Genomic DNA, 19,830 nt, shown 5'->3' with positions numbered 1-19,830 from the left:
AGCAGTGTTCAAGTGGTCCCCATTTTGTCACCGATTTACGTGAATGCTATCACGCTGCCATGTGATGCTACATTGCTTCCTCTAACTTGTGCGTGTGGGCTAGCTCTCCCCATGTATCATAATCTAGAGCGGTGAGTGATGGACGAGTCAGTGGAGTTTCTCTGTCTCCCTCCCAGCTGTGCAACGGCGGCTCTGTCACAGAACTCATCAAAGGCCTGCTCATCCGAGGCCAGCGTCTGCAGGAGCCCGTTATCGCATACATCTTATACAGTGCCCTGTTGGTAAGATGGCCCACTGCAAAGCTGCTAATGTTCGGGAGGAGGTGGGATGCAAATATGCAGAGAGCTTGCAGAGGATTTATTTTCAGCAGGGGAAGTGTGACAGGCGGTAATGAATGTCTCTCCTTCTGAACAGCTGTGGGAGTTCTTTTATATAGTTTGTTCTCCTCAACCTTTGATTCATCATTTTTTTAATTTATACTAATGACAAATGACTAATAAGGTGATCATGATTCATGCCAAGCACCTTGTGTTTTCTGTCCTCTATCTTAAAGGGTCTTCAGCATTTGCACAACAACCGGATTATCCATCGTGACGTCAAGGGCAACAACATCCTCCTGACAACTGAAGGAGGAGTCAAACTGGTTGACTTTGGTAATGGTCTTTAAAGGAGGCAATTTAACCAGTTCATGGACTGCTAGAAAGAGACAAATGTACCAAGGTCTGAGAAATGTGTCTCAGCTTAAGCTTTTCTCTGACGTTCATTCTTAAATAAATAAGAATTCATTAATATCAAAGGGAAGCGTCAGTGACCCTGCAACATTGTTTGTGAAATCAAACAAAAGCACAGGACTTTATATGCCTTACACTTTAGTTCTTTAACATCTTTTTATTTCATGGACCGTAGCCTTAACCCAAGGCTATTATTACTCATTTAAATTGCATTATTTGATTCTTTGCATATTAAAAGAAAGCTGTTATGGCAAATGACTTTCACAGACGGCCCTAGGCATGTTTATGTCCTCTGTGACATGGAGATGAAGTGGACTCATGCTGATAAAAATCTGTCCTACATAATTTGAAGTGATTATAGCCCATTATTATTACTGTTGGCAGGTTGCCACTCTAAATTATATGCCAGGTTTTATTGATTAATTCAAATGTTTAATCTCTTTCATAAATTATATTTTTATCCATAGAAAATGTACCCTGATAAACATGCAAATACGTAAATCTTAATTTTTTATAAGACGTGATTGAATGTTGTTTTCTTTTTCAAGGTGTCTCAGCTCAACTGACCAGTGCACGTCTGAGGAGGAACACATCAGTCGGGACTCCATTTTGGATGGCTCCTGAGGTCAGAGTCTAAGCTTCAGCTAACACACACGTGTTCGTTTGTAATAATGCACTAGTGAAATAACACACATGTTTTAGTGCCTAATGGGACATTTTAAATGAGCGAAGTCCATCACATGCACCACGGAGAGAGAGAGAGAGAGAGAGACGCTCAGTTATTTCTGTGAGACTCTCCCCAGTGTCATTGTGTATTCCCCTCCACGGGTGCAGCTCGCGAGGTCGCCTCAAGGTTAATAGCTGGGAGTCTGTGGCCCCTCGGCATACTTCTTGGCAGAAATGAGGTGCGCTGATTGGGCTTGTAGGGAGGGACCTCAGGGGCAATTAGAATAAACTCTGCTGTAAAACGTAGTGTCAGTCGTAATTATTGACTGTGGAAAAGAGAAGCTCATACTGGAGGAAACTGAACTGACCTGATCTTTCAGTATCTAAATAATCTATAAATATATGATGTTTGTCACTCTGCTAGATTTTAGGCAGTAAGAAATAGAGTGATATAACATTTCAACTTTATGATCCTTTTGAGCATAATGTCCTTTAAATTATTACGAGCTTCTTGTAAGGTGATATTGATAAACTGCTTTGTTTTAAGAATTTGATCCAGTGTTCAGGTAAAAGTGAATTAATCTCACTTTACTGGCAGATTTCCTCATGTGTATGGAGAAAACATGGATTTTAGGACTAACAGTCTAAATTAATGTCACTGTTGTGTTATATTGCCAGGTCATAGCCTGTGAACAGCAGTACGACTACTCGTACGATGCCCGCTGTGATGTGTGGTCGCTCGGCATTACGGCCATTGAGCTGGCAGATGGAGACCCCCCGTTGGCTGAGATGCATCCTGTTAAAGCCTTGTTCAAGATCCCCCGGTGAGTCCACTAGAGGGCGCTCCTACCACACAGCTCAGAGCTGCCCACAAAAGGACACTTGGATTCTGCTTTCCATTATGTCAAGGAGGACAATGGCAACCCGAATTCGCTAAAAGCTGCTTACTTGACAAATTGATTTTTTTTTTTTTTTATTGTGACTTTAAATTTAGAAAAGAGTTAAACTGGATCTTTGTGGTTTGATCTATGCTTCTTGTTGCCACTGCATTTTGTTTCCAATCTAAAAGGCAGCATCTGCTGAATAATCAGTGGTTAAAATCTTCATCATCAAAAAATGCGATAGTGTTTGGCCTTAAAATTAATGCAGTGATTCAATCTGTAAAAATATTCACTGCTGGAGACAGTGTGTGTCTGATGATCACTTGAGAGCTTAGTGGCTACACGCGGTTGACCTTTTGTTATCAGCACAATCGCGCAATTATCTCTCAGTTAGGTAGAGATATGCCCTTCTGATTGCAATTTGCATTGGTGATTAGCTCCATTCACATTGAGATGAGGCTGTCACCTCCTCCCCGTCACAATGTTATCTCCTCCCTGCCAAGCCAGGGGAGGAATAGGGGATAGCATGTGTGGCAGAAATTATGGAGCTAACGCAGCATTTCATCAGCACCAAATTCAACCAGAATTCAAAAATAATTACGGGTGCAAAGACAGCTAAGAAGCAGCATACCTCTGTAAAATGAATGCTGCTAATTCAGAATTTGTTTTTGCTCAGACGTGCACCTACCATGTTACTTTTTTGGTAGAGTAGATGTAGCTTATGTTTTAAATTTTGAAAGAGCAAGCTGGAACTGGATGAGTGGTTTCTGACAAGTAACAAGCATGTTTCCTTATCAAACAGGAGCCATAATAAGAGGGGGCATATGCATCCCATGTCAGTGTCCAATCCTATTTCATTGCTGCAGATTTCTGAGACTCTTTGACTTTGGGGATAACAAAGATGTTGATGGAATTGGACATATATCTTTAACTGACATTCCTCCGTCTCTCTTCCAATCAAAATAGATATTTTGCCCTTTTGGGATGAATTGGGACCTAAAGGCTTGGCGGTTATGGTATAAATCACAGCGAATGCATCGAACCATGAAATCATTCTGTTAACATGTCATTTATCTCAAATATATTTTCCCGTCGCTGCAGCGCGACAGACAAAATAACGAGGAAACGTTGTATGACTCTTGTGTGAATTACTTTCTAAATAGGGAAATGTGTTTCACCTTTGGGTCTTTAGTGGCAGTGAGAATGATTCACGATGAAGTCAGAGAGATTTATTTTTGCGGGTTTTGATGATTGCAAAGTTCTCGATTTTCTCTATTTCATACATCACAAACCATTACCAGAGGAGCCTTTTCTGAAGTATTGTCCTTGAGTAAAACATGTTTTATTAAACCATGCAAGCACTAAAATATGCCAAAAGCATTTTCACCATTCTGGTATTTTACAGTTGGGCACAATAATGTGTTTCCAGGCTAAAGGGTTCACTGTCGTGTGGTTCATCATGTGTATATCATCCAACTTATCATTCCTCTTCTCAGAAACACGTCTACATAGTAAAGAGGAAATATACAATAAATAACATTAGATATACAATGAAAATATGCTTCATGTTATGCGTTTTCTGTTCAAGCAGCATGTAGTCAGCCCTCTGTCATGGCACTACTTCACTTGTGTGTGATGCCGGTTGTTATTCATCTTTGTGTGTTCAGAGAATACTGCTGTAAGCTTTCGCTGGACAGTCTCTCTTGTCAAGCTAAAGATTTAATGGGTCCTGGTGAGGACCAAATAAACACTCTGTGCTATTGCTGCTTTGACTGCAGGGGCTAGTGGCAGATAACCATTATGTCACAGTTTGGGTTGTGCTACAAGAAACCTGCACAGGTGGAAATGATTCTTGTCCCAGCAGGCGGCTTTAAACGATAAGAGGAGCTCTGATATCTGTCAGAGGGGACGCTGATGAGCTCCATGAATTAGGGTCACCTTGGTGCGTGGTCTGTTTGTGCTTCAGAAATATTTGTTACCAGATGGGCTGTGACACATCGTCAATCCGTGCATATGGGTAAAGCTCAGATAGACCATTCTGCTGTTTTTGTTTTTTAGCTTCAATTTTGTTCATTTTAAATTGAATCAAAGCCGTTTGTGGGTTTGGTCTTTGTTACGATTAGAAGTAAATGAGTGTGATCCAGTGCAAATGACAGATATGTGATGTCCATGGTGATCATAGATGAAAGTAATGGAGCATGTCGGAGGGTAAAGTTGTAAAATCATCAAGTGCAAAATTAATTACAGATACTCAAAGACAAAGATGCTCTGTGATATTTAATTTGCAGGAAGGTTAATTGCTTGCGCCAGTGCTCTCTGTGCTGTATAAGCCTGGTGTGTCCGTGTAAAGTCAAAGCAAAGTGTGTGTAAAATGTGTTGTAAAGGTTATAGGCAATTGGCAAAGACGTCCAAGGTTGTGTTTATTCAGCCAGATCCATGTAGATATTAGCCACGTATTTAACAGTGCGTGTATCTGTCTGAGTGGAGGCCAGAACGAGTGCGATGGAAGGCGGAAGTAAATGATGGCTTGTCAGAGGCAAGAAAGGCTAATCAAATCATGAAACTGAGGGAGAGAAATTCAGACCAGTCAGACAGGTCTTCATGGAAAAAGCCTCAATTTAAATCTTTGAAGCAGAACAGCTGAGGGTGACAAATATCAACACTTTTTCTGACACAAAGGATTTTTTCAAGAGGTTAAAAAAAAAATCACAATTGGAGTGAACCAAAATTATGTCTTGTATTTGCATTTGACACAGATTTTCAGATTTTCTCCTGAGAAAAACTGTTGTTCAAAAATCTTTTATTGATCAACAAGACAAGTAGTGTACAGCTATACTAGCAGCCCTCTGGTTTAGGTAAATGCCACTGTTAGCATGCTAACATGTTCGCAATGAAAATGCTAACAAACTGACGTTCAGCACCATCTTAGCTCAGCGTATTAGCATGCTAATCCCTGCTAATTAGCACAAAACACAAAGCGCAGTTTAGGCTGATGGGAATGTCATTAGTTTTGCAGGTACTTGCTAATGAGCCAAATGATGTTACTCATCACAGTCCATGAACAAGTGGATCAGATTTCATGACAATCCATATAAAAGCCAGGGGATCACCAAAAACTCTAGATTTCAGCCAGGTCCAGAGGCTGTATATGGCCAGTAGCAAAGTGGTGGACTGACCAAGTGACAATCCCCAGAGTCATACTAACAAGCGTGAATAATAATTTCAGAATCGTGTGCATTTGCTCCGTATGTGTTTGTAGGTCCTTTTTGAGAGTATTTGGCAAAGCTGAACAGTGAAACATTTTACTTTTGGGTGATTACGATTGAAAACTTGTCGACCTTATATTAATAATGCTCATTTGGAAACTGTGCATATCCTGCCAGTGTTTCTCTCAACAAATTGCTCTTTGCTCCTGTGAAACCCAGCCAACATTTAAAAGCCTTTGATTTCCATTTCATGTATAAAACATGTATGTTTAGTTAGAGAGATGCAACCATACAGCTCAGTGTTACAGATTTCCCATCGTCAGACACCAATGCATTCTTGACCCCCTGACCAGAAATCACTGCTGTCTGGTTGGATGATTTTCTTATCACGAGTAAAGGCCTTAACATCTCCACCTTTGATGCTGTTATTTCACTGCTCTGTGTGGTGTCCAGGACTGCAGCATTTGGCGATGTGGCTGCCGAAGACATGATAAATGTAGCAGTAGTTCTCCGTGTTCATGCATGTATGCGTAAAGAAGTGGCTGCGGTGATGGATGAGCTGAAATTTTAAGCGGGTGGTCCATTGGCTGAATAAGTCTTTATTTTTGCACCCTGATTTTCTTTCAAGCCTGCATGAAGGCCACTGTGTTTCTGCTTTAGGACATCGTTTTTTGCTTTTGTGTGTCTATCAACCAAAAAAATACATGAATCTTTTACAAGTTATTATGAATCTTTAGTGTAGTTTTGAATTATAATTTTTTTTTAAATTTGACCCTTTACAGTCTTTGTTTCAGAGAGAGCTGAATGGAAGTATTTGAAGTGGTCCATGTGACGCTGTAACAATCCTCTGTGTGACATTATGCACTGATAATGTTGACTTAAGTGTAGCACTGAAGAATTTCTTGAATGAAAAATAACAGTGTTTCACATCACGTGGGAAATGGAGGAGTTATGAATTCTGCGTATGAAATATCTAATTCAAACATTGCATTGGCCTGATTTTTGTCACGGCTTAGTTTTAGCCGTCGAGTGCTGTTGACACCCCTGTGATTTTGCCTCAATCCACTCAGAGGAACGTCTGACAGTACAAGCTCTGCCTGGACCTAGATTTGAATAAGCCATTTGTGTTTACAATATGAGCCAGCACTCTCACAAATACTGAAAGAGAAAAAAAAACTGCCTGAATTTGCTAAGCACAATGAGCGCCCTTGACAGTGTTATCAGCAGTGAGCTGCTATATTGACTTTGTAATGTATAAGCAATATGGTACAACATCAAGGCAAGAACGTGTCTTCAGGCTCATATTAGAGGTTGCATTGAAGCAGTCAGTTACTGGCTTTGATCTGCACTTTGGAAAGGATTGCCTGTCTGAATCCTTATCAAAGACTCGACAAACTTAGTGCTGCGGAAAATGACAGATTTTGTATCCCAACATCCTAAAAAAAAAGGAGAAAAATCTTTTTAAAAATATGGCAAATTATGCTGTTGTTTAATGTGTAGATGCCTCTGGTTTGTTTGCAATAAACAAAGTGAGTTTTCATGTTTTTTTTCCTCCCTTTTGCTATTGAGATTTCGTGTTCTTCTTGTCTGATGACATTGTGAAGCAACACGTGTAGACTAATTAAAACGGTTAATAAATGTCTCGATCAGTTTTGTCACTGTTTGCCTGACAGTGACAAAAGGCTCGGCCTCCAGCTGTCAGACCGGCAGCACCCTGAGAAGATGACTGTAGTCAGGCCCGTCCAGCCTTGGCTCACCATACAGACCTGCCTCCTGTCATCATGAGCACTTGAAAAGTATTAGCCTCATTATGGATGGCCTCCATAAATGCTGCTGACAGAGGTATAACTAGCTCCCATAACTTTTGGCTCCCAATGGCAGATGCTTGCTGCCAGACAGTGGAGGAGCTGTTATCATTTGTCACTTTTTCTGTGGCAGCGACAGACCTGGACCCCGACCAGCTCGTCCTCGGACCAAAAACTCTCACAGGAGTCTGACAGTCACACTCTGCCTGCTGGCGATCATTTGTCAGCTGACTCGGGAGATGAGCTGACAGGCATTAATTTCTTAGTGATGATCATCGTGAATGCTATTTGAATCCATTTTCTAAAGTCACAGTTCTTCAAATATTATGCTAACTTTTGTGTGGGTGATTTTGTTTCAGAAATCCCTCTCCTACTTTACGGAATCCAGAGCAGTGGTGCAGAAGTTTCAGCCACTTCATTGGCCAGTAAGTGTCCTCTAACTTCAACCTATCAACCTTTTTCTGTCTTAATACTTTTTGAAAAAGCTGTTATTTTCCAAAAAGTGTTGAGAAAGCACACATAGTCTGATCAACTCTGAAAAACTGAGGCCGATTCACATTTTTTTCTTTAGCTGCTATTTATTCAATCATTTTTACATGGACAAAACATAAATAGACTGTGTTGGTAAGAATGTCTCATATTTAGTAAATGAAGAATTTGTTTTGGTTAGGGAAATGGTAGGATATGTCTGGTGCAGATGTGGAGGTAGAGTTGGGTGGTTTAGGGAGAGGGTTTTTTTTTTTTTTTTCTTTTAGCAGTCTTATGTAATGCAGTCTATGTAATGCAGGCAATGCGGCCTGCAAATCATTTATTTCTGGAAATTTATTGTTGCTTACTTGCCCACATGTCACACTTAATAACATATCAATGGCCAGTGATGTGTGTTATGCGGTAATGCAGAATTTGTGAAATGTTTGATACAATATTGTTAATATTATCAGCAGATATATCAATCAGTGTCTGGTTGTGAGCATGGTTTTCTTGACCTGTAACTCTATTTAAACCTTTTTAGAAGATGTTAATGTTAGATCTGCTGCAAGACGTTTGAATCTGTCACTGAAAGTGACATTAAACACCTGATGTTTACATACACGATCAAGAGGATAAATATTCATATTGCTTTATTGGTGTCATTTGTACGCGCAGATACTCTTAAAAATTTCATAAGCCAATTAAATGTTTATATAACACTTGTACAGTATGAAATGATAATACGCACGTGGAGATAAGCTCTTTTGAATCAGGAACAGCCTTAGCTATAGTACAACAAACAGCAGGCGGGAATGTGCATGTAAACATGGAGGGGATTGAAATTGATATTTTATAGCCAGATTCTATCAACCCTCTTGACTCGCTGGTCATTGGCTTTCATTTGTGTAAATCTGCCACAGAGGAACAAACTAATTCACCTGAGTTATCAGGTCTATCTGAGGGTCCAGATAACTTATCATTTGCTCCGCTGTGCAAAGCTAATAATGTCCACGGTGGCTTGTAATGGTTGTTCAGAATATACAACCTTAATATCTACCGTGCGGAGCTGTGTGAGTCTGAACCATAATGAGAAAATAAAATTCAATTTGTTTGGAGAATTATTTGTGTGGGCATGTTTCTGGCTAACATTTATGTTGGAGGTTTGTGGTGAAATGTAATAACTAAAAAGGAGTAACTGAAAAAACAAACAGACCATCTGCCTTGAAGGTCTTTTTGTTTGTGTCACTTTAAGTTATTGATTGGTCAGGACAGAGTCAAGGCATATTACCCATTTAACCAGCCAACACATGCTGTAGTGATGTTAGTTTTTTGTGTAATTTCAATGATTTCCATGGGATGCATTTTGGACAGCAGCTCTGTAATCTGTGTTAATGGATTGTGTGATATCATATCAGAAATAATCTTCCCAAACAAAGCTTAGCTGATTTCAATGTGGGGAGGCTGGACAATGTTATCAAGCTTTGCAGGCTGTTTGTGAAGCCCTTTCAGGCCTGTGTGTGTGTGTGTGTGTGTGTGTGTAAGGGAAACTGAGGTAGAGGGGTGTTTTTCAGGATAATGAATCCATCACCGGTGCCTGCACTTGTGCAGCCAAAGAGCTGACTTCTGTGACAAAGTGGCCTGCCGTTCGGCATCCCGGCAGCACAGCCCTGCTAATAGCAGCAACCTCTGCTTAATGTCCTGACGCTAATGAATTCAAGGAATTAACTTTCAGAGTCGAACAAACTGATAAAAGAAACAGAATTTCGTTGTAGATTAGCTGGTAGGAATTAGATTGCTGTTTTTCTGCTATCTCGCTTCTGACTGCAGGAGCTGGTGTTGTAGTGCACACACACACACACACGCACACACACATTGTGGCGTTGAAAATCTTGAGCTGTGCAAGTAATTGAGGAGTACAAATGTGCATTGTTGATGTATCGTCGAGTTCGGTGTGGGAGCAAGTTTATGATTTTATCGTTTTTATCTCACAATATATCAAAACCGTCAGAAATGAAATGAAAAAATCTGCTCTCCTGGTTGTGTGCTGTGTTTTGCAACCATTTGTATCAGCAGCTAAGTCAGCAGAGTCACATCACATATTGGCAAACGCTGCACATCACAGATAGGACTTACTGCTGCACCGTAACTGGGCTTGTTTGGACTTGGGGCCATGGTGATAGTGACCATGTGGTACTCAGACGGAGAACGACAGATTAGTGACCTAGACATTAAAACACTTGCACTTGTGTCAGAAGAGGTCCAGGCAAATCAGCTCTCCACAATGCTCAGGTGACTGCACAAGTTGCACCTTAACCTGATGTGAATTTCACTCTCGTCTTTGTCTGTCTGAAGTGTACAAAGTTTTCTTTGTTTTTGTGAATGTAAGGTGTCTGATAAAGGATTTTGAGGCACGTCCGTCTGTAACCCACCTCCTGGAGCATCCCTTCATCAAGCAGGCCCACGGCAAAGATGTGGCACTCCGACAGCAGTTGGCTGCTCTCGTTCAGGAGCAGCAAGAAGCAGGCTGCAAAACTAAAACCAAGTAAGTCTCTTGATTTGTCATTCGAAAATTGAAGACGAAGAGGAAATAATATGCTGCAGTGACAAAGCTGGTGGGCTTGTTTGTGTGCTGTCACTGGAGATCCCTGTTGCAGCACATGGACATTGACCGAGTGGCAATATTTTTTCTGTCCAGTAGGGGGCAGGATCTCATCTTCTTAAGCTCAGAGCTGATGGTGAGCCCCAGTAATGGACATTACAGTATGTGATTAAAGAGAACTGAGGGGAGTGTGACTAATTCAGAAGGAGTGATTGTGCTGACTAACCTTAGATTCATAAATGCCATTTAGGCCAGTGTATGTGGCAGCCATTCTTGTGGGGAGTACAACGCACTTTCCCACCCGTGTGATTAAACTAATGATGGAGTATCCTCAATATTCTTTTCAAATGTGATTTACGTCTGAAAATAGGTGGCGTTTCATCTGTACTGCCTTCGCTTTGCTCGGTCTTCAATAAGCTAATTAGGATTGTTTTCTTTACAGATTATATTAGCAGAACTACAGAAGTTCCTTATATATTGTACAGAGAAATATCTATAGATAAATGGATAAATAGATTTGTAGAGACACAGACAGTGATGTTAGTTTATCTTAAAATGCGTCATGATGAAGAGTGCACTCTGTCATGGCAGGGAATGACAGATCAGAAAGTCTCCTGTTATTTACCGTATAAATACTGACTTTGGTAATGCTTAATCTTCATTATAAAGGAGTTCGCTGAGCCTGCCCTTGACTGAGAGTCTTGATGTTGTGCCAGCTCTGTTTACTCCCGAGAGTGTGCAGAGTCGGTGCCTGAGCCTGATCCCGAATTCCTGTCCACAGTGAAAGTGGATAATGGGATTAGGAGCTTGTAGGGCGAGAACTGGGCTCGCCCGGTTTAGTCTCTCATGCCACAGATCAGCACACAATGACTCCAGATAAGAATAAAGACATAGAGAACTTAAAAGTAGCTGCCGTAGGTGGAATAGTGTGATTTACTTCAAAGCAGGAGAGAGGTAGAAACTAGAGGTCTGAAGTCCTCCTCTAAAGAGACGTGGTGACGAGTATTCACTTTAGAGGGACCACATATTGAGTGTGACTTTATTTCTGCACTGTTGCATTTACACTATATTCAGAATACAAAATGAATACGAAGGCAGAGGAGGAAACAATTCCTGACCTGAAGCTTGAATATTTTTATTCTGGATATGATTCATTATTTATTATAATAGAATATAGATACATCTCGTGAATGAGATTTATTGTCTTGGCAGTATTGTGGATTGAACCAGAAAACTGTTTGGATGATTTTTCATCTTTGGTGTTTTTTTTTTTTTTGTTAATTGTCAACAAATCCCATGAAACGACCAAAACCAACAATTTGTTAGTCCGTCTTTCACTATTTCCTGACAGGCACTCAGCTGGCCTGCAAGTGTCAACTGAAGACATTAATATATATATATATATATGTAATATATATGTAATATGTAATTTTCTGTTTTTAAGTAAAGCACAGCTGGGCAGTGTAACATTGAACAAACATTACTTAAAAAGGTGTGAATTGTGTCTTTGTTGTGGACCATTTTTAGCTGAGGATCAATACACAAATCATACTGAAATGTTTATGCTTAAACGTAGCCTAATTACAATGTAACTGTCAAAAGTGAAAACCATAGAAACCAGTTATTTTAGAAGATTAGTTGTACTGAATATTTAGACTTGTTAACTGGTGTAACTATGGACCAAACTGTAAAGATTAATGTTAGCTTGCCCATATGTTTCCTGTTTATATTTAAGAGTGAAAGAGGTGATATATGGTGAACAATCTGAGCTGACACCTCAATATAATGCTGTATAGTGGAAAAAAAAAAGAGATGAATAGATGAAAGTGTGTTGGTTAGGTTATCTTGATGGGATGTTTTCTCCTCATTCTAAACTCTGAAACATTATCAACCATTTATGCATGTTTTAGTAAAACAAATTCAGGTCTAAATGTTTTTCTAATGTGTCCTTATCATTTTTGCCCATGATGTTTCAGTATGGATGTTACAGTTCCTGTTTACATAAGCTAATTGATAGTTTTACACTGGAAGGCAAAACAGATCTTTTTTCCAGCAGCAAATTTACGCATAGTAAAGCCACAATTTAGTAAATCACTAGTTTGAAACTTGCTGCATAGTGAATGATTTCGAAATAGCTGATACAACCCAGATCCAACCCAATCCTGGTGGGTATTGACAGCAGCAGGATGGTGTGTGTGTGGGACTAACCAAATAAACCACAGTGCCCAGAGCCATATGACGAATAGGCTATTTGAGGCTTTGGCTACATGTTAGTAGGATCAGTTCAGTGTGGATTTTGGTCTTTCATGTGCTTTGATGATAATAAGACAAGTATGGAATATCACTTACTTTGTCCTTTAAATTTCATAGAAGTTCATATGTGCACATAGTTATATCAACACATAAAGCAACAGAAGCAGCCCTGTCCTGCTGTCTTTCACACACACACACACACACTCTCTCTGGTGTCCCTCGAGCTTTACCACCGTCCCCTGGAGCCAGCTGGCTCTGTGTTGACCTCTGCCCACTGGGGCTCACTGGAGAGTGATAGGTCAAAACACAGATGAAGTGCAATCACAGCCTGTGATAATGGGAGCTTTGTCCACTGGGAGAGCTTTAAGGGATTCACACAAACCATGGAAGTGACTGAGTCTTATATCTGCTCAGTCAAACTACTGCCTCTCAATTGGTGGTCACTTTACAGCTTTCTGAGGTATTATCATGTCCTTGGCTTCATACAGGCATGAGCGGATCAATACTCGTAAAACCCTCATAATAGAGAGCTGTCCCGATGATGATCTGGTAAACCTGGAGTTCTTAGATGAGGTAAGATTTAATGTGTTTATCTCATCATGCATTGATCGGTTCAAGGTACAATCTTGTTCATGCTTTGTGTGGGGTTTTTTTTTTCTTTTCTACAGGAGACAATAATCAGCCATCTCCAGAAGAGGTATGATGAGCTACAAGTGTACACTTATGTTGGTGACATCCTCATCGCTCTCAATCCTTTCCAGAATCTCAGCATCTACTCTCCCCAGGTATGGACCAGTCTCCCAGTCACCCCCGTACGTCATTTTGACAATTAAAAAAATGATGAAAATCTGATTCACAAAATATCAGTGCAAAAATCTGGCTCAAAAATTTTAAAAGTACTATTTCCATAGCATCACTTGTCAGTCATTTGTTCAGCTGGTCCACTTTTGGTACAGACTTTAGTATCTCAGCAGCTATTGATGGATTCCCATGAAATTTTGTACAGATATTCATGGTCCAGAGAGACACACTTTGTGTTTAACACCGATTAGCAACATGCTAAACTAAAATGGTGCCTTCTCTTAGTTCTCTAAGCTGTACCACGGCGTGAAGCGGGCTGACAACCCTCCACACATCTTTGCTACTGCAGATGCAGCCTATAGAAGCATGGTGACGTTCTGCAAAGACCAGGTATTCTGTAGAAAAATCATCTGATGGAGTGGAAACATGTACCCTGTGTTTGTAAAGTGGTCAGGATGGTCTTGAGAAAGAGATTTCCTTGCATGGTGTTTTAGTGACTTTTTAGTCACCTTTAGTGAGTTGTTTCTCTTTGTTTTAGTGTATAATAATCAGTGGGGAGAGCGGTGCAGGGAAAACAGAGAGCGCCCATTTGATTGTTCAGCATCTTACCTTCTTGGGAAAGGTATAGTAACAATGTTTGTTAATAGTATTGCTGAATACTGCCTAAACTCTAAACCATCTTGACATTTTACTTTAATTTATTTAAAGAAACATGTTGTTACTCCCAGGCAAATAATCGGACACTGCGTGAGAAGATCTTGCAGGTGAACCCTCTTGTAGAGGCCTTTGGAAACGCCTGCACAGCCATCAATGACAACTCCAGCCGTTTTGGCAAATACTTGGAGATGAAGTTCACGCCCACTGGCGCGGTCATCGGGGCCAAGATATCCGAGTACCTCCTGGAGAAGTCCCGAGTCATCAAACAGGCTACGTATGTGCTGCTCAGGCTTGGTCTGATTGGAGGTCCTTTTGTCATATTTCTGACTGCTCGGTTTAATTTTCTTTCAGGGGAGAGAAAAATTTCCACATATTTTATTACATATATGCAGGACTTTACCACCAGAACAAGCTGAAGACTTACAGGCTACCCGACAGGACGCCCCCCAGGTTAGCGCATCAGTTAGTATTGGACATATATTATAGTAATTCTGCCATCTTTGCCTTAACTCTGATAATGTGCATCTGCAGGTATATTGACAGTCAGCACCACAAAGTGATGCAAGACATCGTCTCCAGCAAACTGTACAAGGAGCAGTTTGACGCAATTCAGGAGTGTTTCCGAAATATCGGCTTTACCGAAGAGGTAATATTCAAACAAACATAGAACATTTGGTCACGGATCGAGCTTACTTGCTTTGAATAGTTTTTTCTCTTTTTTTTTTTAGGAGCTCAACTCTGTTTACAGAATTCTCTCAGCCATTTTGAACACAGGCAATATTGAATTTGCTGCCATCACATCCCAACATCAGACTGATAAGAGTGAAGTGCCTAACTCAGAGGCCTTAGAGAACGGTGAGATACAATACATTTAGCTAAGGAAACAAGCAGAAGAGGACCTAGTTTGTTTTGTGATTTAGATTAGATTAAAAAAAGAATCTGTTTTATGTTTAATTCTTCTCTGTGAATTGGTTTAAACGCTCTCTTTCTCTGCAGATTTTCTTTTTGGGTGGATGATTTTTTGAAGGGGCTTGAGTTGTGCATAAGAGGATGCCTTTTTGAGAAATGTGCTTACACGTCTGTGTTATGTTTTTAAGATGAGAGATAAGATGATTTATGTTTAGTTTGATAGTTTGATATTTAGTGACGTGTTGTTTCACCATACCAACAATGTACTGAATGCCATATAAGCCTTTGTTAGGACATTCATGTGTGGTACATAGAATAAAGACTGAATCAGTCATATCTTTACCCAGAAAAAAAGGCGATAAACATCACAATTTCTTCATGTGGCTGAAAGTATAGTATATCCAAAAGAAAGAACCCCTTTGCATTTACTTTTTAAATTTTAAAAAGCATCTTTCATCTTGTCTCTCAGCTGCGTCTCTCCTCAGCATCGGCCCTGAGGAACTCCAGGAGGCACTGACCTCCCAGTGTGTGGTCACCAGGGGCGAGACGATCATCCGCACCAACACCGTGGACAAAGCCGCCGATGTCCGAGACGCCATGTCCAAGGCCTTGTATGGACGCCTCTTCAGCTGGATAGTCAACCGCATCAACTCCCTGCTGCAGCCTGACATGAATATCTGGTGAGTGTGTGTTCTAGTGACGGACATCTGTGTGGACGTGCACTGTTACCCTCGGTTCTCCGATTATCTCAAGTGATCACACAGGGTTTGTGCAAAGCTCTGATGACCTTTGTGGAAGTCTGCAGAGGTAGATGCAAACATGCAGAGGAGAATATCAATGGGCAAGCACAAGACAAGTAAATGCAGAGCAAAAAAAAAAAAAAAAAAGTTTTAATAAATTTTTGATACAGAGTTGCGTGCAGAGAAAATAATGTTCAGATGATTAAAAAGACTTCAGAGAGACTGCAAAGAGGCTGTTCATTGATCCAAAAGAATTCCTTCATAAATATGAGCGTCGGCTGTCAAGGAGTCGTCTCTCAGAGATGTACAAAAGCCGGAGTTCCTGTCTGCATTCCAGTCATCTCTGCCGTTTCCTTATTGCCATTAATAACCCGGTAGCACAGGCTAAAGGTGACCTCTGCATACACTGGGTAATGACTGATCATGAAAAGTAGCAGCTCCGAGCGCTGAATATGAAAAGCACGGTGTTACGTCTTCATGCTGCGTTGTAGAAATGAGTATTGTTTGTGAAAATATTGAAAATGACTCGAGGTTAAATCAATAGAGACTGAAATAAAACCATTTATGAAGCTCTTTCTTTTTGAAAGCTCATGTTTATTATTTCTCATAGGCTGTCCAGATCAACACTCTGTATTTGGGTTGAACGTGGATTATCATTAAAGTTTTATCAATTAATATGGCTGCTGGGGATTTGCTTGTTCCATTACATGGAAGAATAAGTTTGTTTGTCCCCTTTTCCTGCTTTGAAGTGCCGCAGAGAGCGGGATGAATGTGGGAATCCTGGACATCTTTGGATTTGAAAACTTTAAGAAGAACTCTTTTGAACAATTGTGCATCAATATTGCAAACGAGCAGATCCAGTTTTACTTCAACCAGCATATATTTGCCCTTGAACAGGTGAGTTATATGTAAAGTCTGTGGTTATTGACAGTATGTCTGTGCAAATGCGTCATGCTTAAGATGTCATTGCAGCGTGCTTGGAATGAATGCATCCACAAAACAACACGCCTCCGCAGTGAAACACATTGAACAAAACAAGTTCCTCTAAAACACCATCAAGGAGATCAGGCATTTTAATAATATTTATGGTTTTTCATATCCATCAGGGCAGAGATGCTCTCAACATGAACGCTGTGCTTTTAGCCCGGCTGTGATGTTTAAAGGATTGTTTGTACTGTTTGTGCGCTACCAAATGACTCTCTTAATTGATTTAATGAAGTTGTTTACCCTGAAGTGCGAGAAGTCTTTGTTTCCCCTGATGGAAATGAAGAGACATTAATCAAGAACCATATTGCCATAATGCCTTTTAGTTTGCCTCAACTTTGCAACAGTACTTGAAAAAGAAAAATCAAGGTAAAACAGGGCAATTTTATTCCTAATGCACTTTTTATTACAACTAAACTCTACCTGCTTTACATTTAAATGCATAAATCCTACAGATACAAACAAGATTTGGGGCAGGATTTCACACATAATCACTGATCGTATGTATTCTCGACCCACGACCAGACACTGTTATTGGAAACAACATGCACCCTTTACACATGAATTACAGCAGTGATCATTGAAAATAATGCCTGAGGAAAAGTTTGTCTTCCACAAACAACAAACACGAGCTGCCCCTGATGAAGGACTGGTGCTCAGTGGAAAGAGGATTTTTCTTTTTTTTTTGGTGTGGATGTCTTCAGTCTCACTGTACACAGAAACTGATTATTCTAAGTTAATGACTTAAACATGAGGACGGTTTAGATCCATTGGTTCCACTTTATTAGTAAAATATATATTTAAAACAACTTTTTGATCTGAAATTAAATAGATGCAATAATATGATATGACTCTGGGTTATTTGCAAAGTGAAATAAATTATGAATAAGTAAGTGGCTCTATTTGTTAGTTCAGAGCTGTTCTGTTTTATGCATTCAGTAAAAGACTCTATTATGCTGTGAACTTCAGCCACAGACACACACAGCCAGCTGCAGCTGTTTGGTTTTGTTCATTAGAAACTCATCTTTTCCCCGCACACATGCACAAATCATATTTAGCCCAGATTGTTTAATTGGGTCATTTAGAGAAATCATTAACTAGATTATGCTACATTCACTGGTTCTAATTAGATGGAATACCAGAGCGAGGGGGTGGATGCCAGCCTGGTGGAGTACGAGGACAACAGGCCCATCCTGGACATGTTCCTGCAGAAGCCCATGGGTCTGCTGTCCCTGATGGACGAGGAGAGCCGCTTCCCTCAAGCCACTGACCAGACCTTAGTGGGTAAGACTGGAGCTGCTCCTATTCAAACAAACAAACAAATAACATACTTATTTACATTTTCTACCTGTGCTGCTCAGAGCATCTTTTTGTATCTTTAACTTGCTTTCTTATCTTTCTTTTCTTGCCTGCAGATAAATTTGAGGACAACTTGCGCTGCAAGTACTTTTGGATACCAAAACGTGTGGAGCTTTGTTTCGGGATTCAGCATTATGCAGGAAAGGTATGAAATGAGTTTTTGAATGTGTGGAATTTTAATGCTATGCACAGTGTTTAGACAACTTAATCAAGGTGGAGCATGTGATTTAGTCCAGTCCCCCATTTTCAGGCCAGCAGTTTCAAATCCTGTTCAAATTAGAATTACGTCTTGAATATTCAAGATTAGGCTGCGCAATAAATAATTGATCATGTTTATGGAGGTTCTGTGACGATATGATCATGTGTTGTTTAAATGGATGATTCCAAGTGAACCATGATTAAAAATGTAACAAAATTAGTCTTTGAAAATTTTGCGCATTACATGTGTGTGAAGCAGTTTTCTTCTGATGTAATGCAGAATAGTTAAACACATCTCAAAGGCCTTTCTTCACCTGTCATGGTAAGAAAATCACAGGTGTTACTGAGAACACTGACTCTGTTTTGTTCAAGGGGTCAGAAACTGAAGCAGCTAAAGTGAATTCAGCAATTCAAAATGTCAGTCTGAAAAAGGTCAATTGCGACTAACATCATTTTTGTATGTGATCTCATGTGTCATTTCCTTATACACACAGAAATATCCATCCATCCATTTTCTATATCGCTTATCCATAAGGGTCGCGGGGGGCCTGGAGCCTATCCCAGCTGACTACGGGCGAGAAGGGGGTTCACCCTGGACTGGTCGCCAGTCAATCGCAGGGCCAAAAGACAAAGACAGACAACCACTCACACACACACACACTCACACCTAGGGTCAATGTAGAGTAGCCAATTAACCTAATGTGCATGTTTTTGGTATTGTGGGAGGAAGCCGGAGTACCCGGAGAAAACCCACACAGTAGAACATGCAAACTCCACATAGAAGGGCCCAGACCGGGATTTGAACCTGGAACCCTCTTGCTATGAGGCGACAGTGCTAACCACTGCCCCCACAAAAAGTCAATAATATAGCAATATTGCAGAGCCCTATACAAGAATAATGACAAATCAGATTGGGAATAACATTGAGACCAATTCTGTGTATGTCTTGTGTTCCACCCTGCAGGTGATGTACAGTGTGGACGGGTTTTTGGAGAAAAACAGGGACACTCTTCCTGCAGACATCGTTGTGGTTCTGAGAACATCGGAGAACAAACTTTTGCAGCAGCTGTTTTCCAGCCCTTTAACTAAAACAGGTATGCTGTGATAGAGGCCTCAGCACTGTAGAACGTCTTAGCCACTAACAGGAATATTCTAACATTATGCTACCACCAACCACAATAGAAATGGAAATAGAAACTTTTCTTTGAGACAAACTATTGTTAACGATGCAGGGTTCTGACTGTATTGTGCTGGTGTCTACTGCTTCCATAAGTGTTCAGGTAAGTGGGTTTCTTAGAGACGCGGCTCCCAGGCATCGCCTGGTCCCCCTTCATTTCAAGCCTCCGTGTGCCGTGCTCGGATAAATCTGCAGTCTCCATTATCTCTTGAGAGGCTCAGCTCTTTGCACGGCGCTCTGTTTTTATTTTCACTAAGCTGTCCCTCTTGGTTTCCCACTGCTGAATGCTATCTGCAGATTGTGGGTGCAGCGGGATATTTTTATGATAAGGTTTCTAAATACCCAGGGGATGAAGAAATAGTATTTAGAGAACACAAAAGCAACTCTTCCCAC

At 40.5% G+C, this 19,830-nt stretch overlaps 1 protein-coding gene across 6 annotated transcripts in view; it reads left to right on the top strand.

Moving 5' to 3' along the window:
* Nucleotides 1-19,830, top strand: part of myo3b (myosin IIIB) — a 61,663-nt gene that overhangs the window by 8,825 nt on the left and 33,008 nt on the right. For all 6 annotated transcript variants that reach the window (XM_046404308.1, XM_046404305.1, XM_046404304.1 and 3 more), the window contains exons 5-23: nt 177-281; nt 554-653; nt 1,280-1,356; nt 2,076-2,221; nt 7,649-7,714; nt 10,147-10,302; nt 13,101-13,185; nt 13,281-13,397; nt 13,699-13,803; nt 13,952-14,035; nt 14,142-14,344; nt 14,422-14,520; nt 14,602-14,716; nt 14,799-14,925; nt 15,449-15,659; nt 16,469-16,616; nt 17,834-17,987; nt 18,119-18,207; nt 19,225-19,354. In XM_046404308.1, coding sequence (XP_046260264.1) covers nt 177-281; nt 554-653; nt 1,280-1,356; nt 2,076-2,221; nt 7,649-7,714; nt 10,147-10,302; nt 13,101-13,185; nt 13,281-13,397; nt 13,699-13,803; nt 13,952-14,035; nt 14,142-14,344; nt 14,422-14,520; nt 14,602-14,716; nt 14,799-14,925; nt 15,449-15,659; nt 16,469-16,616; nt 17,834-17,987; nt 18,119-18,207; nt 19,225-19,354 — 2,317 coding nt within the window. The remainder of the gene's footprint in view (nt 1-176; nt 282-553; nt 654-1,279; nt 1,357-2,075; nt 2,222-7,648; nt 7,715-10,146; nt 10,303-13,100; nt 13,186-13,280; nt 13,398-13,698; nt 13,804-13,951; nt 14,036-14,141; nt 14,345-14,421; nt 14,521-14,601; nt 14,717-14,798; nt 14,926-15,448; nt 15,660-16,468; nt 16,617-17,833; nt 17,988-18,118; nt 18,208-19,224; nt 19,355-19,830) is intronic.

Source organism: Scatophagus argus, chromosome 11 (genome assembly GCF_020382885.2).
Source record: "Scatophagus argus isolate fScaArg1 chromosome 11, fScaArg1.pri, whole genome shotgun sequence".
NCBI lineage: Eukaryota > Metazoa > Chordata > Actinopteri > Scatophagidae > Scatophagus > Scatophagus argus.
This window is presented reverse-complemented; position numbering and strand designations above follow the sequence as displayed.